This window comes from Spermophilus citellus (genome assembly GCF_964194105.1).
Source record: "Spermophilus citellus genome assembly, chromosome: 2".
Taxonomy (NCBI): Eukaryota; Metazoa; Chordata; class Mammalia; order Rodentia; family Sciuridae; genus Spermophilus; species Spermophilus citellus.
Window position 1 is genome coordinate 208,019,763 of NC_138183.1, and position 26,809 is coordinate 208,046,571.

General features: G+C 37.2%; 1 protein-coding gene and 1 pseudogene across 4 annotated transcripts in view; both read right to left on the reverse strand.

Moving 5' to 3' along the window:
- COPB1 (COPI coat complex subunit beta 1) overlaps positions 1-26,809 on the reverse strand; it is a 46,462-nt gene that overhangs the window by 7,958 nt on the left and 11,695 nt on the right. For all 3 annotated transcript variants that reach the window (XM_081279187.1, XM_081279188.1, XM_081279186.1), the window contains exons 6-16: positions 25,140-25,232; positions 22,341-22,478; positions 21,494-21,613; positions 19,370-19,477; positions 19,129-19,275; positions 17,920-18,065; positions 15,696-15,792; positions 14,066-14,226; positions 12,930-13,050; positions 1,955-2,182; positions 1,634-1,813 (exon numbers count right to left, since the gene is read on the reverse strand). In XM_081279187.1, the coding sequence (XP_081135313.1) occupies positions 1,634-1,813; positions 1,955-2,182; positions 12,930-13,050; positions 14,066-14,226; positions 15,696-15,792; positions 17,920-18,065; positions 19,129-19,275; positions 19,370-19,477; positions 21,494-21,613; positions 22,341-22,478; positions 25,140-25,232 (1,539 nt within the window). The remainder of the gene's footprint in view (positions 1-1,633; positions 1,814-1,954; positions 2,183-12,929; positions 13,051-14,065; positions 14,227-15,695; positions 15,793-17,919; positions 18,066-19,128; positions 19,276-19,369; positions 19,478-21,493; positions 21,614-22,340; positions 22,479-25,139; positions 25,233-26,809) is intronic.
- Positions 20,016-20,570, reverse strand: LOC308634844 (ADP-ribosylation factor 2-like; annotated as a pseudogene). Its single transcript has one exon. The product of its transcript is annotated as an ADP-ribosylation factor 2-like (transcript).

Sequence of the window (26,809 nt, forward strand, 5' to 3'; positions counted from 1 at the left end):
ATAGGTCCTAAAGCTTAAAAAGTTATCCAAACAATACAGAATTTAAAATTCTAATTTAAAAGATGATATCCAGGCATGTATTGGTTTTTTTGTTTTGTTTTAGTGTTGGAGACTGAACCCAGAGCCTTGTACATGCTAAGCATGAACCCTACCACTGATCTACAACTCCAGTCCATCTATTTTTTAAGCTGACTTCATATAAGGTATTTTATAAATGCTGATTAGTAGTTAGTAGTTCAGCGGCAGAAAGATGTTCAATGTTTGGCAAATACATTAAACATTGTCCTAACTCAACAACTATATACATTTGTATATATTTTCTTTTAATTTCTTAATTAAGTATCTAAACTCAAAATTTGCCCTCTGAAACTCAGGAGCCAAATAAAATTAAGATAATGTGGTAGTCTCTTCTACTCAACTCAAGCTCAAGAAGTAAACAGGGGCTGGGGATGTGGCTCAAGTGGTAGCGCGCTCGCCTGGCATGCGTGCGGCCTGGGTTCGATCCTCAGCACCACATACCAACAAAGATGTTGTGTCCGCCGAGAACTAAAAAATAAATATTAAAAATTCTCTCTCTCTCTCTCTCTCTCTCTAAAAAAAAAAAAAGAAGAAGTAAACAGATCATAACAGCAAGAGATGCTTGTAATGTCATCAAAATAAAATTTAAAATGCCTCTCCAAAATTTAAAAAACTCCCAAGATATAGCACTTAAAAAAATGTAATATTCGGGCTGGGGCTGTGGCTCAACAGTAGAGCCTCACTTGACATGGGCGTGCCCTGGGTTCAATCCTCAGCACCACATAAAAATAAAGGTATTGTGTCCTACTACAACTAAAAAATAAATATAAACACATGAATAGTTTTTTTTTTTTTTAAAACTCCTGGTGGGGGCTGGGGTTGTGGCTCAGTGGTAAAGTGCTCACCTAACGTGTGAGGTCCTGGGTTCAATCCTCAGCACCACATATAAATAAATAAAATAAAGTATTAAAAAAAAAACAACAACTGCAGGTGGGGTTGTGGCTCAGAGGTAGAGCACTTGCCTTGCATGCGTGACACACTGGGTTTGATCCTCAGCACCACATAAAAATAAAATAAAGATAGTGTATCCACCTACAGCTGAAAAACAAATATTAAAAAAAAAAAAAAAAAAAAAAAAAAAAAAAAAAAACCAGCAGGACAGGGCTGGTGATGTAACTCAGTGTTAGAGTACTTGCCTAGGACTTGAGACTTTGGGTTCAACTCCGCCCCCAGCACTGTAAAAACAAAACAGTTGGCCTCAAACTTATGATCCTCCTGTTTCAGCTTCCTAAGCCATTAGAATCACAGGCATGTGCTAATTACTACTTTTTTCTTTTCTTTCTTTATTTTTGGGGGGTACTGGAGATTTAAGGCAAGGATGCTTACCCTGAGCTACACCCCCAACCCTTTTTGTTTTTTATTTTGAGACAGGGTCTCATTAAGTTGCTTAGAGCCTTGCTAAGTTGCCGAGGCTGGCCTCAAACTTGTAATCCTCCTGCCTCAGCCTCTCAAGCCACTGGGATTACAGGTGTGTGCACATGCACCCCAACTCTTGATTACTACTTTCTTAAGTAGTTAATTTAAACAATTTACAGCATATTTGATATTTTGTTACCTTGTTAAGTTTAGATGCTAGGGGATCTGCTGCTTCTTTCCTCTGTGTGTTACCCATTGCTGCCAACAAACTCAGCTGAAACTGATCTTCCTTGCAGTTCATTTCATTCTTAGCAGTTAGTTGCATGAAGGAAATGGGGTCATCAGGCTGTACTGTCACATTTCTCTTTTCAGATTCTTTCTGTGTTGAGAAAACAAGACACATGACTTTATATGGAAAGAGTTTTTACAGGCCTTTAATAGGAACAGCCTCATCACATGGGGACTGAAAAATCAACAATAAAAACCCAGAAAGTACTTTTATAACCTTATATTTATTTACCTTTTGAGATAGTTTCTCTTCTTCAAGTTTAGCAGATAGCATCTGAGAAAGGGACTGTCTGCATTCCTTATTAAAAATGTCGTTCATTAAAGGTGAACATTCAGATAAGACCTTGAGGCACAGGGAAATTCTGTCTACATCATCATCAGTAATTGGCTTCTTAGGAAGAGAGGATTTTCCCAAATGAAGGACAGTTGCCATGAGCAACATAGCCTCAGCAACAAAAGACTAGAAAAACAGAGAAACTGATCATTATGTCATGAATCCCCAAATTGCAGTACTGTTACTTCATAATTCAAGAAACAACTCATAACTCAAGAATAAATCTAATTTTTTTATTTCACTTGAATAAGACTTCAAATCCTTTACATTATCTCTACAGTATCCTTTCTGTATACTTCTCCTTTTAAATTCTAACTGCCACCTTTTGAGATTTCCATTAATAGCCTCAAATATGGCCTTATCATATATTGAAAAACAGCAATGCCTTTTTAATGGTTTCTGCTTTCATCCTAACTATAGAAAAATTAAAAGAATGATACACTTCACTAATTGTTGACATTTTGCTATATATGTTTTCTTATTTGCTCATACACATATATTTATTTTTTTATTCATATATGAAAGTAAGATTCTTTATCTCATAACTTCATTAGCATCTATCATCTAAGAATTAGGACAATTTCCAATCAAACTACAATATTATTTGCTTACCAGAGAAATTTAACAATCCCAAATTATATCTACCATATTTTGAAATCAAATCTTCCTATATTGTTTCAAAATGTTTTTACTTTTTAAATCCAAGATCAGCTTCATGCATTTTATTTGGCTATTATTCTGTTTAGTCCCTTTTAATCTAGACCAGTTTCCTGTTTGTTTTTAATTACAGTGACTTTCTTAAAGAAGCCAGACCAACTTATTTTTTTTTATTATGGCTAAAATACCAGATACATTATATTTTATATTTCTAAATACAATGTATCGGGGATCCAACATGGCCGCCGGCGAGGAAGCAGCGATTCCAATGTCTCCACATTAACGGGATCAGAAAGACCCATTGGAACAGTGGCAGTCTACCTACTGAGGAACTTCTAGCAAAATTCCGTTAAGAGGGGACCTGCCGGGAATTGGTAGGTTTATTAGAAGTGTCAGTTTGTCCCAGACAAGTGGATCTTGGCCGGCCACGCAGGCGCGGAGGTCCAGTCCCGCTGCCACCAGCCGCTTCTGCAAGCGGCCAGCCGCCCAGAGCGGCGCGCCCGCCCGAACCTGCAGACGGCACCCGCCATCCCACCGTCCCAGGGAGGCCCTGCTCTCGCTCTGCGAACAGCCACCACGCCTGCCAGGCTCGTAGCCACGCGGCCGCAGCTGCCCGGCTCTACAGGCGGCCCAGCGGCGGGTGCAGAGGTACAATCCCGCGGCCACCAGCGGCTTCAGAAAGCGGCCGGCGGCCCCGAGCAGCGCGGCCCGCCCGAACCCGCAGACGGCAACCGCCATCCCGCCGTCCTGGGGAGGCCCTGCTCTCGCTCTGTGAACGGCCACCACGCCTGCCAGGCTCGTAGCCACGCAGCCGCAGCTGCCCGACTCTACAGGCAGCCCCCGGCGGCCCGGCGCAGCAAGAAGTGTCCCCGCCTGGCCCAGCAGACAGCCCATGCCCTCCCGGCTCTACTAACAGCCCCACCCACCCGGCGAACGGCTCCCTCCCCCCCAGACAGCCTGAAGGGAATCTAACCAACCCTTTACGAAATAGCGAACTGGGAACTAAAACCAGAGATTGTGTCAGACCAGAGACAAGTCAGTTCCACCCCTCCCTTCAACACTCCGGCAAGGAGCCAGGGGCCCACCATAGCAGAGAGGGGAAGTCACCAAAGTTCGGCCAAAGAGATTCCTTCCCAGCGGAATCTACTTTAGCAGGTGTGTGACTCCCACCGACACCAGATACAAACAACCGGGAAACTTCAAAATCTCTCCGTGGGCGTGACCTTAAGGGCCAAAGGACTCTCGACCCCCAACTCCCCCTACTGCCAGTGACGAGGGCGTGACTGTAGGGGCAGAGGGAAGCAGAGAAGACTCCCCACCCCCAAATCCCCCAACCGCGAACTGAGAGGGTGTGACGGTAGGGGCGGAGGGAAACAGAGGACACTCCAGACCCCCAACTCCTCCTACCGCCAGCAGTGTGGTTGTGACTGTAGGGGCTGAGGGAAGTAGAGGGGATCCTCGACCCCCAACTCCTATTACCACCAGCAGCGACACCAATGGTCTTAGCTGCCAGATTCCGAAGGTGTGCCCACCGAAGGGGTCCCGAAAAATTAAACAATTGACTCCCAGACCACAGCTCCACAGCACTGGGGCTTAGATGAATGACAGCGAGAGTGCTCAGTAGTTAGGGAAATAGAGCACTCAGTGGGGCTGAAAGTGTAACCAAATCCTTGGGGAACTGCCTCCGGTGAGCAGGACCTGGCGGGCTGGCAGGAGGAAGGGGAGGAGGGGCCGTAGAAGTGAAATGGCTCTGGTCCAACAGGATTGAGAGACTCCCAGGAACCGCCTTACAGGGATTGCTGTTGACACATTGAGGGCAAAACTCAGCCCGGAGGGCACAGCTTTGCCTACGGGAAGAGAAGAAAATGGATCTCTAAGACCTAATTTTATTTCCTATTTCATTTTAATTTTTTCTCTCCCTTTTCCCTCTCTCTCTCCCCTTCCAAGTTTTACTGCTCTTTCCATTCTCCTCTATGCTATCTATCTCCCTCTCCTTCTTTCTTTTCAAGAGCACCTACCTTCCCCTTCCCCCAACTTTCATTCCAAGCATTATGTCCTCCATTTCGCGTAACTGTCTAAATACAAATAGGTGTGCGCCCTCCCCCCGCGCCTGCAAGGTAGCCAGACCTGCAACCCACCAGCAGGTCAGGCCCAGCAACCTGGGAGTGGCAGAGCTGCCCCACGCGCCTGCAAGGTAGGCGCACCTGCTACCAACCAGCAGAACAGGCCCAGCGGCCTGCCGATGTGGTAGGCACAGTGCCCCAATTGGAGGAGGAGCAGAGCCCCTGCCCGCGCCTGTGCGGGAGACTTTGCAACTATACAAGAGTAATACAAATATATAGGGGGAAAATTCAACAACACAACAGTCTCAGTAAGCAAAAAGAAACGCGAACAGTATGAAGAGACAAGGAAAGAAAGGACCACAAGCAATGCGGGTCAACTCAACGTTAGAAGAGGTAATATCTGCAGCAGATGGAATGTCAGATAAAGAATTCAGGAGATACATGCTTCAGATGATCTGGAGTCTCAAGAAAGACATTAGACAGCAAAATCAGACAATGAAAGATCTCTTCAACAATGAAATACATAAACAAATCCAGGAAGCAAAAGATCAACTATACAGGGAGATAGAGGTCATAAAAAACAAACAAACAGAAATCCTAGAAAGGCAGGAAGCAATAAACCAACTTAAAACCTCAATTGAGAATACTACCAGCAGAGTAGAACACTTAGAAGATAGAACATCAGACAATGAAGACAAAGTATTTCAACTTGAAAAGAACATAGACAGCTCAGCAAGACTGTTAAGAAACCATGAGCAGAACATCCAAGAAATATGGGATAACATTAAAAGACCAAACTTAAGAGTCATTGGGATACAGGAAGGCACAGAGCTCCAAACCAAAGGAATAAACAATCTATTCAATGAAATAATTCGAGAAAACTTCCCAGACTTGAAGAACGAGACAGAATCCCACATCCTAGAAGCCTACAGGACGCCGAATGTGCAAAATCATAAGAGATCCACACCTAGACACATTATAATGAAGATGCCCAACATACAGAATAAGGAGAGAATCTTAAAAGCTACAAGAGAAAGGAAGCAGATCACATTTAGGGGTAAACCAATCAGGATAACAGCTGATCTCTCAACACAGACTTTGAAAGCTAGAAGATCCTGGAATAACATATTTCAAACACTGAAAGAAAATGGGTTCCAACCAAGAATTGTGTATCCAGCAAAATTAAGCTTCAAGATGGAAGATGAAATTAAAACCTTCCACGATAAACAAAAGTTAAAAGAATTTGCAGCTAGAAAACCATCTCTCCAAAAAATCCTCAGCAAAACATTACAGAAAGAGGAAATGGAAAATGACAATGAAAACCAACAGTGGGAGGTAGGACAGTAAAGGGGGGAAAATAATCAAAGAGGAAAACAAACCATATTCAGTAACATAAATAAACAAATATGGCTGGAAGGATAACCCATATCTCAATAATAACCCTAAATATTAATGGCTTAAACTCACCAATTAAGAGACACAGGCTAGTAGAATGGATCACAAAACAAGACCCAACAATATGCTGCCTACAGGAGACGCATTTCATAGGAAAAGACATACATAGACTGAAGGTGAAAGGTTGGGAAAAATCATATCACTCATATGGACTTCGGAAACAAGCAGGAGTGTCCATACTCATATCAAATAAAATAGATTTCAAGCCAAAGTTAATCAAAAGGGATAAAGAGGGACACTACATACTGCTCAAGGGAACCATACACCAACAAGACATAACAATCATAAATATATATGCCCCAAACAATGGTGCAGCTATGTTCATCAAACAAACTCTTCTCAAGTTCAAGAGTCTAATAGACCACCATACAATAATCATGGGAGACTTCAACACACCTCTCTCACCACTGGACAGATCTTCCAAACAAAAGTTGAATAAGGAAACTATAGAACTCAATACACAATTAACAACCTAGACTTAATTGACATATATAGAACATACCACCCAACATCAAGCAGTTACACTTTTTTCTCAGCAGCACATGGATCCTTCTCAAAAATAGATCATATATTATGTCACAGGGCAACTGTTAGACAATATAAAGGAGTAGAGATAATACCATGCATCTTATCTGACCATAATGGAATGAAACTGAAAATCAACGATAAAAGAAGGAAAAATCATGCATCACTTGGAGAATGAACAATAGGTTACTGAATGATCAATGGGTTATAGAAGACATTAAGGAGGAAATTAAAAAATTCTTAGAGATAAATGAAAACACAGACACAACATATCGGAATCTATGGGACACATTGAAAGCAGTTCTAAGAGGAAAATTCATTGCATGGAGTTCATTCCTTAAAAAAAGAAAAAACCAACAAATAAATGATCTCATACTTCATCTCAAAATCCTAGAAAAAGAAGAGCAAAATAACAGCAAAAGAAGTAGAAGGCAAGAAATAATTAAAATCAGAGCTGAAATTAATGAAATCGAAACAAAAGAAACAATTGAAAAAATTGTAAAACTAAAAGTTGGTTCTTTGAAAAAATAAATAAGATCGACAGACCCTTAGCCATGCTAATGAAGAGAAGAAGAGAGAGAACTCAAATTACTAGCATACAGGATGAAAAAGGCAATATCACAACAGACACTTCAGAAATACAGAAGATAATCAGAAATTATTTTGAATCCTTATACTCCAATAAAATAGAAGATAGTGAAGGCATCGATAAATTTCTTAAGTCATATGATCTGCCCAGATTGAGACAGGAGGATATAGACAACCTAAACAGACCAATATCAATTGAGGAAATAGAAGAAACCATCAAAAGATTACCAACTAAGAAAAGCCCAGGACCGGATGGGTATACAGCAGAGTTTTACAAAACCTTTAAAGAGGAACTAATACCAATACTTTTCAAGCTATTTCAGGAAATAGAAAAAGAGGGAGAACTTCCAAATTCATTCTACGAGGCCAACATCACCCTGATTCCTAAACCAGACAAAGACACTTCAAAGAAAGAAAACTACAGACCTATATCTCTAATGAACCTAGACGCAAAAATCCTCAATAAAATTCTGGCGAATCGGATACAAAATCATATCAAAAAAATTGTACACCATGATCAAGTAGGATTCATCCCTGGGATGCAAGGCTGGTTCAATATACAAAAATCAATAAATGTTATCCACCACATCAATAGACTTAAAAATAAGAACCATATGATCATCTCGATAGATGCGAAAAAAGCATTCGACAAAGTACAGCATCCCTTTTTGTTCAAAACTCTAGAAAAAATAGGGATAACAGGAACATACCTCAACATTGTAAAAGCAATCTACGCTAAGCCCCAGGCTAGCATCATTCTGAATGGAGAAAAATTGAAGGCATTCCCTCTAAAATCTGGAAGAAGACAGGGATGCCCTTTCTCACCACTTCTGTTCAACATAGTTCTTGAAACACTGGCCAGAGCAATTAGACGAAAGAAATTAAAGGCATAAAAATAGGAAAAGATGAACTTAAATTATCACTATTTGCAGATGACATGATTCTATACCTAGAAGACCCAAAAGGGTCTACAAAGAAACTATTAGAGCTAATAAATTAATTCAGCAAAGTGGCAGGATATAAAATCAACACGCATAAATCAAAGGCATTCCTGTATATCAGTGACAAACCCTCTGAAATGGAAATGAGGACAACCACTCCATTCACAATATCCTCAAAAATAATAAAATACTTGGGAATCAACCTAACAAAAGAGGTGAAAGACTTATACAATGAAAACTACAGAACCCTAAAGAGAGAAATTGAAGAAGATCTTAGAAGATGGAAAAATATACCCTGTTCATGGATAGGCAGAACTAACATCATCAAAATGGCGATATTACCAAAAGTTCTCTATAGGTTTAATGCAATGCCAATCAAAATCCCAATGGCATTTCCTGTAGAAATAGATAAAGCAATCATGAAATTCATATGGAAAAATAAAAGACCCAGAATAGCAAAAACAATGCTAAGCAGGAAGTGTGAATCAGGTGGTATAGCGATACCAGACTTCAAACTATACTACAGAGCAATAGTAACAAAAACAGCATGGTATTGGTACCAAAACAGGCGGGTGGACCAATGGTACAGAATAGAGGACACAGAAACCAACCCACAAAACTACAACTTTCTTATATTTGATAAAGGGGCTAAAAGCATGCAATGGAGGAAGGATAGCATCTTCAACAAATGGTGTTGGGAAAACTGGAAATCCATATGCAACAAAATGAAACTGAATCCCTTTCTCTCGCCATGCACAAAAGTTAACTCAAAATGGATCAAGGAGCTTGATATCAAACCAGAGACAAGGCATCTGATAGAAGAAAAAGTTGGCTATGACCTACATACTGTGGGGTCGGGCTCCAAATTCCTCAATAGGACACCCATAGTACAAGAATTAATATCCAGAATCAACAAATGGGATTTGCTCAAACTAAAAAGTTTTTTCTCAGCAAAAGAAACAATAAGAGAGGTAAATAGGGAGCCTACATCCTGGGAACAAATCTTTACTCCTCACACTTCAGATAGAGCCCTAATATCCAGAGTATACAAAGAACTCAAAAAATTAGACAATAAGATAACAAATAACCCAATCAACAAGTGGACCAAGGACCTGAACAGACACTTCTCAGAGGAGGACATACAATCAATCAACAAGTACATGAAAAAATGCTTACCATCGCTAGCAGTCAGAGAAATGCAAATCAAAACCACCCTAAGATATCATCTCACTCCAGTAAGATTGGCAGCCATTATGAAGTCAAACAACAACAAGTGCTGGCCAGGATGTGGGGAAAAGGGTACACTTGTACATTGTTGGTGGGACTGCAAATTGGTGCAACCAATTTGGAAAGCAGTATGGAGATTTCTTGGAAAGCTTGGAATGGAACCACCATTTGATCCAGCTATTCCCCTTCTGGGTCTATTCCCTAAAGACCTAAAAACAGCATGCTACAGGGACACTGCTACATCGATGTTCATAGCAGCACAATTCACAATAGCAAGACTGTGGAAGCAACCTAGATGCCCTTCAATAGATGAATGGATAAAAAAAATGTGGCATTTATACACAATGGAGTATTACTCTGCATTAAAAAATGACAAAATTATAGAGTTTGGAGGGAAATGGATGGCATTAGAGCAGACTATGCTAAGTGAAGCTAGCCAATCCCTAAAAAACAAATGCCAAATGTCTTCTTTGATATAAGGAGAGTAACTAACAACAGAGTAGGGAAGAAGAGCATGAGAAGATGACTAACATTAAACAGGGATGAGAGGTGGGAGGGACAGGAAGAGAGAAGGGAAATTGCTTGGAAATGGAAGGAGACCCTTAGGGTTATACAAAATTACATACAAGAGGAAGTGAGGGGAAAGGGAAAAATAATACAAGGGGGAGAAATGAATTACAGTAGAGGGGGTAGAGAGAGAAGAGGGGAGGGGAGGGGAGGGGAGGGGAGGGGGGATAGTAGAGGATAGGAAAGGCAGCAGAATACAACAGACATGAGTATGTCAATATGTAAATCAGGGAAGTGTAACTGATGTGACTGTGCAATCTGTATACGGGGTAAAAATGGGAGTTCATAACCCACTTGAATCAAAGTGTGAAATATGATATATCAAGAACTATGTAATGTTTTGAACAACCAATAAAATAAATAACTAAATAACTAAATAAATAAATACAATGTATCAGGAAGCAAGTATTGATTGTTCCACTACTAGTGATGCTAAGTGTGATCACCTATTGCTATCTTAATTTTTATACGGCACAAGCATTTTACTGTGCATGTAAATACCTTCAGTGATTTCCCCTGACTTTCATACTGAAGTCCACATTACTTGGCCTGCCATTCAAAGTCTTCCACAAGTGAATTCCAGATTATTTTTTTCAGTTTCATGTAGCATCATCCTGACATAGATGCTCTATGCCCTTGCCAAACTGCCTGGATACAATACCTTTATTTTATTTATTTTTATGTGGTGCTGAGGATTGAATCCAGAGCCTCACATGTGTGAGGCAAGCACTCTTCCACTGAGCTACATCCCCAGCCCCTTTCATGGTTTTGATTATATCATTCTTTGATTATTTTAGCAATAAAGTAAAAAAAAGAAATGTACAAAAATAAAATAAAAACATCCATAAATTTACTAATGACAGTTTTTTTTCCCCCCTTTTTGGTACCAGGAATTGAACCTAGGGATGCTTAACCACCGAGTCCTTTATATTTTTTGAGACAGAGTCTCATTAAGTTGTTTAGGGACTCACTAAGTTGCTGAGGCTGGCCTCAAATTTGCAATTCTCCTGCCTGAGCCTCCTGAATCATTAGGATTAAAGAAAATGCACCAATATGCCTGTTCCATGGAAAGATTTTAAAAATGAAAGCAAAGAGTTTAAGAAAAATAAAAGTTGAGAGGATTCTCACCAGCACATTTGTATTATAAGAATGATCAAGTTGTTTAGGCAGAAAATTTGAATTTTTTGACACAAAGGAAAGAAAATCACTATAAATGGTAAATATAAGACTTTTCCTCCCTTAAAAAAAAAAAAAATCTTTTGGCAGGGCAGTACATGTCTATAATCCCAGTTACCATCAGCTACTCAGGTGGCAGGAGGATCTTCAAAGCCAGTTTTGGCAACTTAACAAGACCCTATCTCAAAAATTAAAAGGTCTGAGGAGTTGGAGTTGTAGGCTCTGGGTTTGATTCCCAGCAGTGCAAAGAAGATTAAAAAAAAAAAAAAAAAAAGTAGTATCGGGAAATCTTTCAAAGAAAACTGACTATGACAGATAAATGGATAAAAAAACATGTACACAAAATGGAGTATTATTCAGCATTAAAAAGCAAGGCAATTCTGATATAAACTACAACACGGATGAACCTTGAAGACATTATGCTAAGTGAAATAAATTAGATACAAAAGAACAAAAACTTTATGATTCCACTAATATGAGGTACCTAGAATTAGGCAAATTTATATAGACAGAAAGGGGGCATGAAAGAATGGAGAGTTACTGTTTACTGGATACAAAGTGTCAGTTTGGGATGATGAATAAGCCCTGGAGAGGGATGGCTGCACAATAATGTGAATGAATTTAATGTCACTCAACTGTACACTTAAAGTGGTTATAACATTTTATGTTACATGTATTTTATCAGAATAAAAAAATGAAGCAAAGGGCTGGGGCTGTAGCTCAGTGGCAGAGCGCTTGCCTAGCACATGTGAGGCACTGGGTTCAACCTTAGCACCACATTAAAAGCAAACAAATAAAATAAAAGCATGCTGTCCATCCACAACTACAAAAAAAAAAATAAATAATAAAATAAAATAAAAATTAAGGAAAAAAGAAGCACCACCCCCCTCGGGAAGGTTCTTAAACTTTGCCCTGTTCCCAACTCTCAACAGCTGTCCCTCCCCACGTTGGTCCAGTCACTGGCAAAAGAAGAAAATGGGGGGGGCTGGGGATGTGGCTCAAGCGGTAGCACGCTCGCCTGGCATGTGTGCGGCCCGGGTTCGATCCTCAGCACCACACACAAACAAAGATGTTGTGTCCGCCGAAAACTAAAAAATAAATATTAAAAAATTATCTCTCTCTCTCTCTCTTTAAAAAAAAAAAGAAGAAGAAGAAAATGGGGAAAAAATTATGAAAGAAAAAAAAGAAGAAGAAGAAAATGGGGGAAAAATTATGAAAGAAAGAAAAAAAAGGATTAACTATTTAAAGAAAAAACAACAATGTATCATAGAGTTCATAACCTGACATGTGAGTATGAATGTAGGACAATGGTCAGAAACTATGATAAAGATGAATTATCCGAGAGACATTTTGGGAAAAAATAATAGATTTTTTTTTTTTTTTTGGATGAAGATTCTGGAGAGAGAGGGGCATTTCCTTTACTGGTTCTTGATTAATCCCAGCAAACAGAAGTAACTTCATAAACCCTCTTGTCTCCTCCACTAGTCTACACACGTTATCATTACTGTATTGCTCTATCTATTTTTCACTCAGATTGTACTATTATATCCATTTTTCCTATTAAACCATGAGCTCTTTCATTATAGGATTATGTTATGGGGTTCTCACTGTTTAATACATATAATTGGTGCTCAATAATAAATTGGTGAGTAAATGTAGAATAAATTAACTTACATTTTGTTTTTTCTTCTCTGGAACCAAAGCTACATAGCGCAATGCAATCTTGGTCAGAGTGGTGGCAAGGGAGGCAGCAACAAAGAAATCTCCATCCAGAAGGAATCCTCTCAGGGGAGGTCTGCAATCCAATGAAGGAAAATGAAAACCACTAACTTCTTAAGCAGCTGCAGCTTTTGTACAAATGATTTACATAAAGCACCCTCACTCCCAACCTTCAGTTAAATCCTTCTTTGGCTCTCAAAAAGAAAAAGAATACATGATGTTAATACTTTTCTTCAAATCACTCAAGAGCCAAATGAATGAAAGTAAAAAAAAAGTTTAGTTAAGGAGGCTGAGGCAAGAGGATTGCCAAGTTCAAAGCCAGCCTCAGCAACTTAGCAAGACCCTAAGCAATTTAATGAGTCCCTGACTTAAAATAAAAAATAAAAAGAACTAAGGATGTCATTCAGTGAATAAGCATACTTGGATTCAATTCCTGGTACAAAAAAAGAAAATAAAAGGGTGTATGTACTGGAGCTAATGACTTTCAAATCCCAGTTTATCTATTTATTTATTGGGTAGGTTACAAACTTCTCTAAGTCAAATTTCTCTTCTGTAAAATGGAGATGATATAACCAATCTATCTCAAAAGGTTTTTGTCAAGACCATATGAGACAAACTACTTAGCACAATGCTTTGCACACGGTAAGTATTCAATAAATTTTAGGCATAATTTTCACATCATCTTCATCACAAAAAAGGAGAGTAAAATAAAGGAGAAAACATTAAAAATGTTATTCCATCAACTGGGGGGAAAAAAAACAAGAAGAAATGGAAATCTCCAAAATATCTCTTCAGATACTAATGGGCAACCAAACTCAAATATCATATTTACCTCCACTTCACATTTTCCATGTGAGTAAAATGATTTTAAACAGTCATTTCAGTGAAAACAGAAGAGCAGAGGATTAAAACCATCAACACAATTCATGGGGGAAAAAGTAAACACCTTCCTCCTTTCAAGTACTTTAAAGGGCAACGACTTTCATTTTGGTTACAAAAACAAATGAATAAAAGAAATCATGTGACTGTTTTATACATGAGAATTATAATAAAAATAGTTCAGCTGGCAGGGCACAGGGACCATAAATTACCTGTCTTCCTCTTTCTTGGTGGGTCTAGAACTGCTGAGGGCACTCTGAGTTGCATAAGTACCCATTTCAGTAACCAATTTTTGAACTGGCCCCACAGTTATTTCTTCTTCAGGCTTTAATTCACCAGCTTCTTTCTTTATTTCTGACTCTACAATTGGGATCTAAAAAATCAATTAGAAAAATCAATTTAATAGTAATATGAAAAACAAGCAAAATCATGTTTCTTTGTTTATTTACTATCTGCAGTACTATAGATTTTTTTTCCCTTAACTTTATTACCCCTGAATTTCATCCTCAATCCTTTTTAAAATTTTGAGATAGGATCTTGCTCTCAAAGTTTAGGCTGGTCTCAAACTTGCAATCCTCCTGCCTCAGCCTCCCAAGTTGCTGGGATAACAGGTAGGCGCTACAACAAGCTACAAAATCACATTTTCCCTTCCTTCTTAGGAAATGCAATGGGAAGAACAGGGGCTCTGGAGTTGGACATTCTTGGCTTTAAATTTCTTTCTCTGCCACTATACTAGTATGTGGTTCTGGAAAGTTAATTAAACCACTTTGAGACCCAGTTTCTTAATTTGTTAAGTGGAAATCACTTCCATACCAAGTTACTTTCAAGAAGAATGCATTGGCTTTATTCTTCATCCGTTCTCTTGAAAAATTAACCTAAATCAGCACTCATCTTTCTATAAAAAGAAATAAATTTGACTCATTTGTACCAATCACTTCATCAACTATCCTTTTTAATTAACCAAGGGCTACTTTGTATTTATTCCTTAATACTAATCTAATCTAAGAGTTCTCATTGGGCACTGTGGTGGCACTTCTGTAGTCCCAGCAACTTAAAAGGCTGAGACAGGAGGACTGAAAGTTCAAAGCCACTCTCAGAAACTTAGTGAGGCCCTAGGTAACTTATCGATACCCTGTCTCAAAATAAAAAAGTAAAAAGTGCTGGAGAATGTAGCTCAGTGGTTAAGTGCACCCAGGTTCAATTCCTGGTGGTGGTGGGGGGATGAGTGCTCAAGAGTCTTTAATCATTACCAATTTCAACACTTTCTATTTTATAGAGGAAAAAACTAAAATCCAGTTCAGAAACTTAAATTCAAGGTTCCAGAGCTAATTATTGGCAGAACCAAAAGAAGGCACCCCTAATTTTAAGGAATAAATACAAAGTAGACTTTAAGGCTCAATTATCTGGCTAATTAAAATATATTTTTCAGTCTGGTCACTACTAAATAAAAACACGAATGTAAATCATCACATAAAAGATTTTTTTTCTTTTTTGGTGATGCTGGGGATTGAACCCAGGGCCTCTCACATGCTAGGCAAGCACTCTACCACTGAACTATGTCCCTAGACCACTAGATTTTTCAGAAGCATTAATCACCATATAAAGTAAGATTTACACTGACTGTGGCGGTGCATGTTTGTAATCTCTGCAATTTGGAAGTCTGAGGCAGGAGGATCACAAGTTCAAGGTCAGTCTCAGTAACTCCTGGAGACCCTCAGCAACTTAACAAAAACCTATCTCAAAAGAAAAAGGACTACCGATGTAACTCAGCGGTAAAGTACCTCTGAAATCAAGTTCCAGTACCAAAGATAAGCAAGCAGGATTTACTAAAGTAAAACATACCTCTCCAAGGGACCTACGGACTTCCGTCATCACACTTTGAATGTCTTCCTTGGTACTACAGTATTCTCCCAGGATCCATAATGCACCTCGATAAATCCTAGGATAAGAATACAAAATCTGAAACACAGACCTCAAAAAGAAATCCTGAAGCAGAAATCTTTCTTTGTGAATTCAAGCTAAAGTGAAAAAAATAAGATTCTGCAGTTCCAAGGAAGTATGGAAGAATGTTTCATATAGAATGTAACAATAAGTTTTTATTCTTTCCAGAAATCACAAGAAAAATTACTCTTCTCATTTCTCATTATTGGGCAGCTTCTAAAGTTGACAAACCCAGTATTAAAAATAAAATGCCAAAACACTTCCCAGTGTCCCTTATGGCAGTTAAGGTAAATTTGGCTTTACCACTTTCTACTATAAGATATGTATTATTTTAATGAAAAACTAATTTACTTACCTGTAGTCACTGAAGAGACAAACAGAACAATATATACAGAGGTGCAAGAACATACATGCTAGGGTGTGTAGCTCAGTAGTGAAACATTTCTTTGGCATGTGAGAGATCATGGGTTCAATCCCAAGCACAGGAAAAAACAAAATAAAATACAGCAAAACAAAACCTAAACACAGCAATGATGACTATAATCCTATCCACCAGGAAGGTTGAGGCAGGAGGAACTCTAGTTGAAAGCCAGCCTGGGCAACGTAGTGAGACCTGTTTTAGAGTGAAGTAAAAAGAGCTGGGAATGGCAGATCAGTGGTACAGTGCTTGCTTAGCATGCAGGAGGCGTTACGTTCAATCCTCAGTGGGGGAAAAATGGCAAAAATTCTCTGATTTAAAATGTTAAAGTGGGGAAAGGAGGAGCCTTGGGGTTATAAATGATGGTAGAATATGATGATCATTATTATACAAAGCACATGTATACAGACACGAATTGGTGTGAATATACTTTGTATACAACCAGAGATATGAAAAATTGTGCTCTATATGTGTAATAAGAATTGTAATGCATTTTGCTATCATATATAAAAAAGAAAAAAAGAAAAAAAATGTTAAAGTGGCTAAAGTCTTCACTCTTCTTTTCCCTAAGATTTTAAATTTACTCAGAAAAAAAATCAATTTAGAAACTGAAGTTTTAAGAGTTTATGGCTTTCAATGATATGATTTTTTTCCCCCCTCAGGAAGGAAACAAATCTTACTCACTTCCATGTAATACTTCATATTATAAAGACAATTTTGTATGGGTCCCTTCCTTCTTATCTAAGCAGATATAACTCAAGTCTGTCATAGGATACTCATCAGATTCTTGTGTGTGTGTGTGTGTGTGTGTGTATGTGTGTGTGTGTGTGTGTGTGTTGGAGTGGGTATTGGGTATTGAACATAGGGCCTTGCACATGCTGGGCAAGCATTCTATCATTGATCTATATTCCCATATTCCTAGCCCTTTTTATTTTTGAGATGAGTTTTACTAAGTTACCAAAACTACCCTCAAACTTGCCATCCTACTGCTTCATCCTCCTGGGTAGCTGGAATTATATGTGTGCTGACACCTGGCCAGCCATCAGATTCTTAAAATGAAGCCGAATTTGCATTCAACAATTCTTTCTTGGTATTGGGGATACAGTCCGGTGGTAAAGTATTTGCCCAACACCATCAAGGTCCCAGGTTTGAGTAACTACCACAAACAAACAATAAAAAACAAATAATCCTTTCTCATTAGTAAGGGCCATCTGAAGAGAAACACACATCAGATTTGGGTTGCATTTCCTATCTTTCTCTTCAACAAATGCTAAAGGGGGATATAAATAACAACAATATTTCAAAAATACACCATTTAAAAATATATAAAAATATGCTTCTTAGTCACTTTAGAATTCATACTGTTTCAGAAGAAATCAGAAAGAAAAATCTAACTAAATCTATAAAATAAATTTAGCTCCTCTCCATTCTATGTTTTATCCAGAAGTAGGAACTGAATCTAGGAGCACTACCATTGAGCTATATCCCCAACTCTTTTTATTTTTTACTTTGAGATAGCTTCTCAAAGTTGCTCAGGCTGACCTCAAATTATGAGCCTTTTAATTCAGCTTTCAAAGTAGCTGAGATTACAGGTGTGCCCCACTAAGCCCATCTCTCTCCATTATACTTTCTATCAATTAGCTCTTTGAAGATAGAAATTGATAAAATGCTCACTTGACATTATACCAAAATATATTTTAAACCTACTTGACAGATTTAATAGCATGAAAGACTTCAAGCATCTTCTCAACAATCAGCATTCTCAAACTATCAAAGCGCTGAATTGCTTCACGAACAAACTCCAAGACATCAGCAGCTGCTGCTTCATTACTGTCACTGAGAAATTCCATTAACTAAATGGGGAAAAAAAGAGGCAGGGGAATAAGATTAGCAATTATATGATTTTCAGGAAGAAAATGATCTAAGACAAGAAGTAAATTAAGATCCAGGAACAGTGGTGCACACCTATAATCCCAGACTTAGGAGGCAGAGACAGGAGGATTCCAAGTTTGAGGCTAGCCTCAGCAACTTAGTGAGACTCCATTTCAAAATAAAAAATAAAAAAGGACTGGGATATAGCTCAATGGTAAAGCACCCCTGGTTTCAATCCCTAGTACCCTCCCCTCAAAAAAAAAAAGAAAAAAAGAAAAAAATTAAGAAATTTCAAAAGAATGTAACTTTTAAAATACAAAACAAAATGTAAGTAGAGAGACAAGTACTATTATGAAAAAAATCACAATGGTTTCTCTATATGCACTTAAATTTATTATAAAAATCACTATAAAAAGAGAATTTAGAAATCAAGTCAAGGTAGGCTTGGTATCACACATTTATAATCCAAGCTACTCAGCTGAGACAGGAAACTTGCAAGTTCAAAGCTAGCCTCAGCAACTGAATCAGACTATCTCAAAATAAAATGAAGAGTTGAGGATGTAGATAAGTGCAATGGTAAAGCACTTGCCTAGCATGTGAGATCCTGGGTTCAAACCTCAGTACCACCAAAAAACAAACAAGTAAACAAAACAACAACAACAAAACCCACTACAAATCCCGTTAGATAATCCTAAATTATACGAAAAATCATTTTAGAGAAAATGTAAAACTCAGAGGCAAATCTTCAACTATACTAACCTACCTCAAAATATTCTAGTTCTATAAATTTTCCCCATAACTAATTTTTTCAACTTTCAGAGATAAAACTTGTGGTGGTGAATGCAAAAGGGGGCTAAGGAAGAAGGACTGCAAGTTTGAGGCTGATCTTGGCAACTTAGCAAGACCCATAAAAAGGACTGGGGTTTTACTTTGAAATTTTGTGGTTCCGGAAAGTTGACATTTAAGATTAACTGTTGAATAATTAAAAATTTAAAAAAATTCCTTCTAGAGAATTTAAAAATTAAGGTCATCAGAATTACATACCACAGGAATAACATTTGCAGCCATATCTGGAAATCGGACAGAGCAGGAATGCAATGTTCGTACAAGGAGCTGTCTGTATTTGTCAGTGTCTTCATGCTCAGAAACATTATTTGTTTTAATCACTTCCTTCTTCAAGACAATAACCAACTACGAACAAAGTAGAAATAAGTAAGAATTACATTGTGTTTGGCCTGACCACTTACAAAGTGGCATCATTTTTTTTTTTTTTTTTTTTTTTTACCTCTTCAACATTCCTAGAAGAAACGAGATCCAACGCTAACTGCAGAGTTTTCTTGCGTACTTCCAAGTCTGGTGTGCTCAATACTCTTAGGATGTCCATTACCAGATCCTAAAAGAGCAAACAATCAAGAATTAACACCAATTTTTCTGGTCACAAGAAGAAGGGCACTTTTGGGATAACTATAAAAATCTGAATCAATACTTAGTATTAAATAGTATTAAGAAACTATTAACTGTGTTAAGTGTGATATTACTAACTTGGCTCTGTAGGAAAATGTAATATTTAAAAGATGCATACTTCAAAAAAACTATGATAAATATTTTAAATAGCACAAATCTAATTTACAAATGATTTTACTTCTTTAAAGCTTTATGTTTAAAAATTTTTTCAAGATGTTAAAAAAGTTTCAAAAATTCCTTTTTTTAAACTTAAAATGTAATACTGGTTTTCTTGTATTATAAGAAAGATAAGTGCAATGGTAAAGCACTTGCCTAGCATGTGAGATCCTGGGTGGAGTGTATAAGGCAGAGTGAGAAAGCTGCCCCTACCCCCAGCCACACAACCATCAAGGTTCCTCACACATGCACTCAGAGGAGGCCAGCTGGCTTTGCCACAATGTGCAGGGGATGGACTGCTTTGGTCACTTCTAGTTTTTGAGCTGGTTGGAGAGCCAGTCCAAATCGTTGTAAAGCCTATCTATGCTGATAGCACAAGTAACCTGAACGTGTTTCTCTGGTGAAGGGAATGTAAGCCAAGCTTGTCTATTATATCTGCTATATTCACAGCACTGGGAAGATTCTGTTTATTTACAAACACTAACAAACTATCTCTGAATTCATCTTCACTAAAATTCTAGTTAGTTTTTTCTTGGTCTCACTGACTCTTTCTCTGTCATTACCAAAACCACAAAAATCAGACCTTGAGTGTTCTTGAAATAATGTTGCCACAAAGGTCTGATTTTGTCCTGACCACCAACATCCCAGATTGTGAAGCTGTTATTTCCATATTCTACTATCTTCACATTGAAACCTATTGTAGGAAGGGTGGTCACAATCTCTTCCAGTTTCAATTTATAAAAGATGATGGTCTTTCCAGCTGCATCCAAACCCACCATAAGAATCTGCATCTCTTTTTTCCCAAATACTTTTGTTGTTTTGGTACTGGGGATTGAACTCAGGGACGCTCGACCACTGAGCCACATCCCCAGCCCTGTTTTGTGTTTTAGAGTCAGGGTCTCACTAAGTTGCTTAGTGCCTCACTGTTGCTGAGGTTGGCTTTGAACTCACAATCCTCCTGTCTTAGCCTCTTGAGCTGCTGGGATTACAGGTGTGAGCCACAGTGCCTGGCTCCCAAATAGATTTTTAAACAGCTCTTCGAAAAATGCTGCTTATGGTGCTGGGGCTGGGGTTCAGCGACAGTGCACTTGCCTGGCATGTGTGAGGCACTGGGTTTGGTTCTCAGCACCGCATATAAATAAATAAAAAATAAAGATTTATCAACAACTTAAAAAAATGCTGTCCATTGTAATTTAATTCTATAATCTGTTGCCACTATAAGCATCACTACAAGAACCACTAGGGATCTGACTACCTTTAGGATTTTCTCCCGAATTCTTATATTTCCTCTTAGGATTTCAGTGTACATCTCCTAAGAGTACAGGATAATTTCTTTAGTTTTTGGTGGTGCTAGGGATTGAACCCAAGGCTTCACATATTACAGGCAACCATCTACCACTGAGTTAAATACTCACTCCTGGATAATTTCTTATATAAACATAAATACCACATTCAGAGAATTTAACGCTTATTCAGACTCTTAACTAAAATACAGGCTATATTCACATTTCTCAAACTCTTCCAATAATATCCTTTATGGCAATTTTTCATTCTTCTTGTTCTGATCAAACATCAGCAATGCATTTAGTGAGCCTTTATTTTAGAAATTTTGATGGCAAAGACAATAACCTAGAAGGTTATATGGCGATTTGAGAGTTTCAGTTTATTTGAACAAACTTAAATTGCCCAGTCTTCAAAGTTTTAAGTAATCTAAGACACCAAAGGTAGGGAATGATTAAAATTTGAAAAATAGCATATTTAGAATTTCTCTCTTTGAGACAGTGTTTACCTGAAGGACTCGTTCATGAGCAGGATGCTCTTTTAATTCTACTAATCGATCCAGAACTATGAGCTTTACATTGTTGTCACTCTCTTTAATAATTAAATCAATGTAACATTGAGCAGCAGCCTAAAAAAAAAAAAAAAAGAAATACATTTTAAGAAATCATAGAATCTGAAAAACCTCTAAGAAGCCAAAATACACTCATTAACCCCTGCACAAGTTTATTATGCATTTTGTTCAAAGGCATGTGGACTGAAAGGGGCTGCTAAGGCAGAAATAATTAAAATTTAAATTTAAGTACTTAAATTTAAGTAGTGACTGAACCCGGTAATGCACTATCACACTGAATTACATCCCCAGTCCTTTTTATTTTTAATTCTGAGACAGGGTCTGTTAAGTTGCCTAGGCTTGGCCTCAAACTTGTGATCCTCCTGCATCAGCCTCTTGAGTGGTTAGGCACATAAGTGTGCACCATCAGGGCAGGCTCAGAAATACTTTTTAATACTTTTAACATCCCAAAAATTAAGGGTGGAAACTAAGAAAAAAAGCAGAGAATCCCAAGAAGTATAGCTGTTAAGCAAATTTCACTTTATAATACATTAAAAAAAACACAGGAATTTAAAGATCAGTGTGAGTCATTAAAATAATTTAGTATATAAGATTAATAATCCTTTATATGTATATGACAGAAGGAAAAAAGAAGATTGAATTCTGTAAAAAGGCAAATAATTTTATAAATTTGTATTTGTTTTCTTTGCCATGTAAACACACAGTGAACTGCAATGTTACTAAGTCATGAGTAATAAGACAGCATATCTATCATCTAATCTGGCCCCAAAGAAATAAGCAGTACCTTGATTGCAGTTGGTGCACTTGACAGTGTTACTAATGTCCCAGCAGCTTCATATTTTACAGCAGGGCTAGATGACTGTAATAAGTTATAAATGCAACGAATGAAACGAGCCCTTTCAGATGGATTAGCATGACAGACCTGGAAAAGAAAACATACTTGTGATGTACCTATTTTAGCCTCCCAGTCACTGAGATTATAGGCATATGCCACCATGCCCAGCGAAAACTATAAAATATTCTTACGAGGACATAAAGAAATGTTGGCTAACATGGAGTGAGATAATATGACACAACATGGGTAATTTCAGAAAGAATTTTATTTTGAATATCTATTACAACTACTCATTCTTTTATTCATTCTTCCATAATTTATATTTTCTGTTCTTATTTCAACAATACTCATGGCAACTTTACCAGGAGTACATTCTATCTGAAGAAAACTTTCTTTGCTCATTCATATGAAGCAATTCTTCTTCCATTAAAGTTTTAGCATGAGATTTTAGTAATTCAACCACCTTTTCAGGCCCTACTTCTAATTCTAGTTTTCTTATTTCCTTCACATCTGCCATTACTTCCTCCACTTAAGTCTTGAATCCCTTAAAGTCATCCATGAAGGCTGGATCAACTTCTTCCAAAATCCTATCAATGTTGTTTATTTTGCCCTCCAACCATGCATCATGAGGTTTTTTTTTTTTTTTTTTTTTTTTGAGGCGGGGCACCAAGGATTGAACTCAGGGGCACTCAACCACTGAGCCACATCCCCAGCTCTATTTTGTATTTTATTTAGAGACAGGGTCTCACTGAGTTGCTTAGTGCTCACTGTTACTGAGGCTGGCTTTGAACTGTGATTCTCCTGCCTCTGCCTCAACCTTCCGAGCTGCTGGGATTACAGGGTGCACCACACTGGCTAAATCACAAGGGTTCTCAATTCACTTTGCCTAGATCCATCAGAAGAATCACTATCTATGGTAGCTACAGTTATAGTCTGATAAAATGTTTTCTTAAGGAATAAATCTTGAAATAATAAAAGTTAAATATGCCTTGATCCATAGGCTGCAAAATTGATGTTATGTTGGAAGGCATGAAAATATTAATCTCACTATACATTCCCATTCAAGGTGTTGAGGACTGATGCACTGTCAATAAAAAGCGATATTTTGATAGTAATCTTTTTTTCTGAGGACTAGTCTTAAAATATTCAGTGAAACACGTTGTAAACAGATGTATTTGCTATTTCATTTTTAGAGCACAGGTAGAGCAGTATAATTTAGTATAATTCTCAAAGGCCTAGGATTTTCAGAATAGTACATGGGCACTGGCTTCAACTTAAAAAAAAGTCACCAGCTGTATTAGCCTCTAACAAGAGAGTCTGATCTCTCAAGCCAGGCATTGACTCCACCTCTTTAATATGAAAATCCTAAATGACATCTTCTTCCAAAAATCAGGCTATTTCATCTACATAGAAAAATAGTTGTTTAGTTAAGCTACCTTCATCAATTATCTTAATTAGCTTTTCTGCTAAATTTCTGTGTAACTTGCTGCAATTCTTTATCAGCACTTGCTGCTTCACCTTGTACTTCTATATTATGGAAACAGTCTCTTTCCTTAAACCTTAAAAAGCAACTTTTGCTAGTTTTAAAAGTTTCTTCTGAAGCTTACCTCTCTCAACCTTTACTGAATTGCAGTTAGGAGGACCTTGCTCTGGATTAAGCCAGGCTTTACTCTTTTTATAACAATCCTTGTGGGAGAATTAATTCAATGTGCTGTTAGAATTACCTTAGTTCTTTCTGAGTGTCCCCAGTAACCTCCTACTAAGCTCTCTCTCTTAAAGTTACCACCACCTTTATAGAATGAGTCTTCTCTAAAATGTGAACTTTTGGGGACACACTCAAACTACATCCAAACCATAGTACAAAGCTTAACATTTCTTGCTTTTGATTTACAGTGAGAAATGTCTCTCCTTCCTGCACATGAAAACTTAGAGGCCACTATAGGATTATTAACTGGCCTAATTTCAATATCATTATCTCAGTGGTTAGGGAGATCCAAGGAGAGGGAAAGAGGTGGTAGAAGGGCTGGTTGGTGAAGCACTCAAAACACACCTAACATTTATCAGTTAAGTCTTCAGTCTTATATGGGTGTGGTTCAGTGTACCCCAAAATAATTATAATAGTAATATCAAATATCTCAGATCACTACAATAGATATAATGAAAATGTATGAAATATTATAAGAATTACCAAAATGTGATAGAGATATAGAATATATATTGTTGGAAAAATAATGTTGATAGTCTTGTTCAACACAGGGTTGCCATAAAACCTTAAATGACAAAAAAACACAATATCTGCAAAGTCCAATAAAAGAAGTATGCCTGCATTTAATGTTTCTCTACTCTCTTTCATAAACAAGGAGCATAAAAAGCTCTTATGGCTTTTTTTGTTAGGGGAGGGGGAGTCTTTTTAGATATCCAAAGTAATCTGGTATTTATTCAAGAAAAATCTTGAATTTTATTTCAAAGCTATTCAGTGGTTGGATCATACACAATAATTTCTTCTCAACTTTACTGACTCAACCCATAAATTTTTATAGAATCCCTTACAGAAGTATAAAAAGGATGGATGCACATACTTGAAAAATACAATAAGCCAACAGAAAAAGAAAAAAAAATACATATATGGGTATACTGTACATAGTTATTATTACAACATAATCTCCTAGCAATTAATAGTGTCCAGAAAAAAACTAAAGGTAAATAAACTGTTGAGTTTATTTACCCATCACAAACTATAATTCTTACCTTATAAATTAGCTCAACAATAACCAATTGTAGAATGTCTCCAAATGTTTGAACTTGATCAATACAAGTACTTAGGTAATCCAAAGCTCGATCCTAAAGAAATAAAGAATGTATTTATCATACCCTACCTTATTTGATAAAATTATTTGATGGAACTTTTTAAAATACACATATTATGCTTAAATATAAAACAGATGAAGAAATCAGAGCATAGAGAAAATAATTTGAAAAATAAAATAAAATGAAAAACCAAGTAAGAAGTTAACACTTAGGTTGTGGCTCAGTGGTAGGGCGCCTGTCTAGCATGTGTGAGGAACTGGGTTTGATATTTACCACCACATAAAAATAAATAAAACAAAGGTATTGTGTCCATCATCATCAGCAACAACAACAAAGAAGTTAACATAAAATATAAGACAGAAAGTCAAATACATTTTTGTAGGCCACAAATCTAGGGTCTGAATTTTTTAGCAGCTAAACGAAGAAAAATGCTGCTCATTATCTGATTCAGCGTATTTATGCAATCAAAACAAACTAGCTATTTACGAACATAGTTATTCTTATTACTGAGACCTAAAAGAAAAATTTCATGTGGATCCTCATATATATATAATGTGATTTGGGGAACCAGGGCCTTGACAATATCTCTCTAGTAAAAATACCAATAAATTTAATTGAACTAGTTCTGATTACATCCCTTATAATGTATGTACGTAAATATTATAATATAAAAAGTACAGATTAGTTAAACCAATTCTATAAGAAAACAAAATATTATGGTTCATATAAGTGGCTTTCTCAAAATTTTGTTTAGGAAGATAAAATGATAGTATCTAATATCACCACATACCTATTAGGATGGCTTCTATCAAACAAATGAAAATAACTAGGGTTGGCAAAGACATGGAGAAACTAGAACCATTTTGTACTGCTAGTGGGGATGTAAAATGGTACAATGGACATGAAAAACATTACGGTTGTTCCTCAAATAATTAAAAGAATTGTCATATAATCTAGCAATTTCACTTCTGAATATAAACTCATAATAAAAGCAGTGACTCAAATGTTCATTGATGGATGAGTAAATAAAATGTGTATATACTTAGAGTGGAATATTATTTAGCCTTAAAAGGAAGGATATTCTGACACATGCTACAACAAGGATGAACTTCAAAGCATTATGTAAAGTGAAATAAGTCGGTCACAAAAGGGCACATGCTAAATGATTCCATTTATATGAAGTACTTAGAATAGTAAAAATTATAGAGACAAAAAGAATGGTGATTATTAGGGGCAGGGAGAAATGGGAATAGAAGTTATCATTTAATGGGTCAGTTTCACAACATGAAAAAAGTTATGGAGATGGATGGTGATGATGGTTGTGCAACATCATGAATATATTTAATACCATTAAAATGCACGCTTAAAAATGGTCAAGATGGTAAATTTTATATGTATTTCATCACAGTAAAAATAGCTGGGAAAAAATAAAGGAAGACCTGGGGGGGAAATGACAGTATACAGATTTCAGAGGAAATGGACAGACTTTATATTTTTCAGTCTTCATGTGTATTATTTCCCACATTTTGATAACCAATACTGGATATCAAACTGTCCAAATTATATGCCACCAAGGTATGCAGAATCACTGTTAACCAAATGTAGATCCA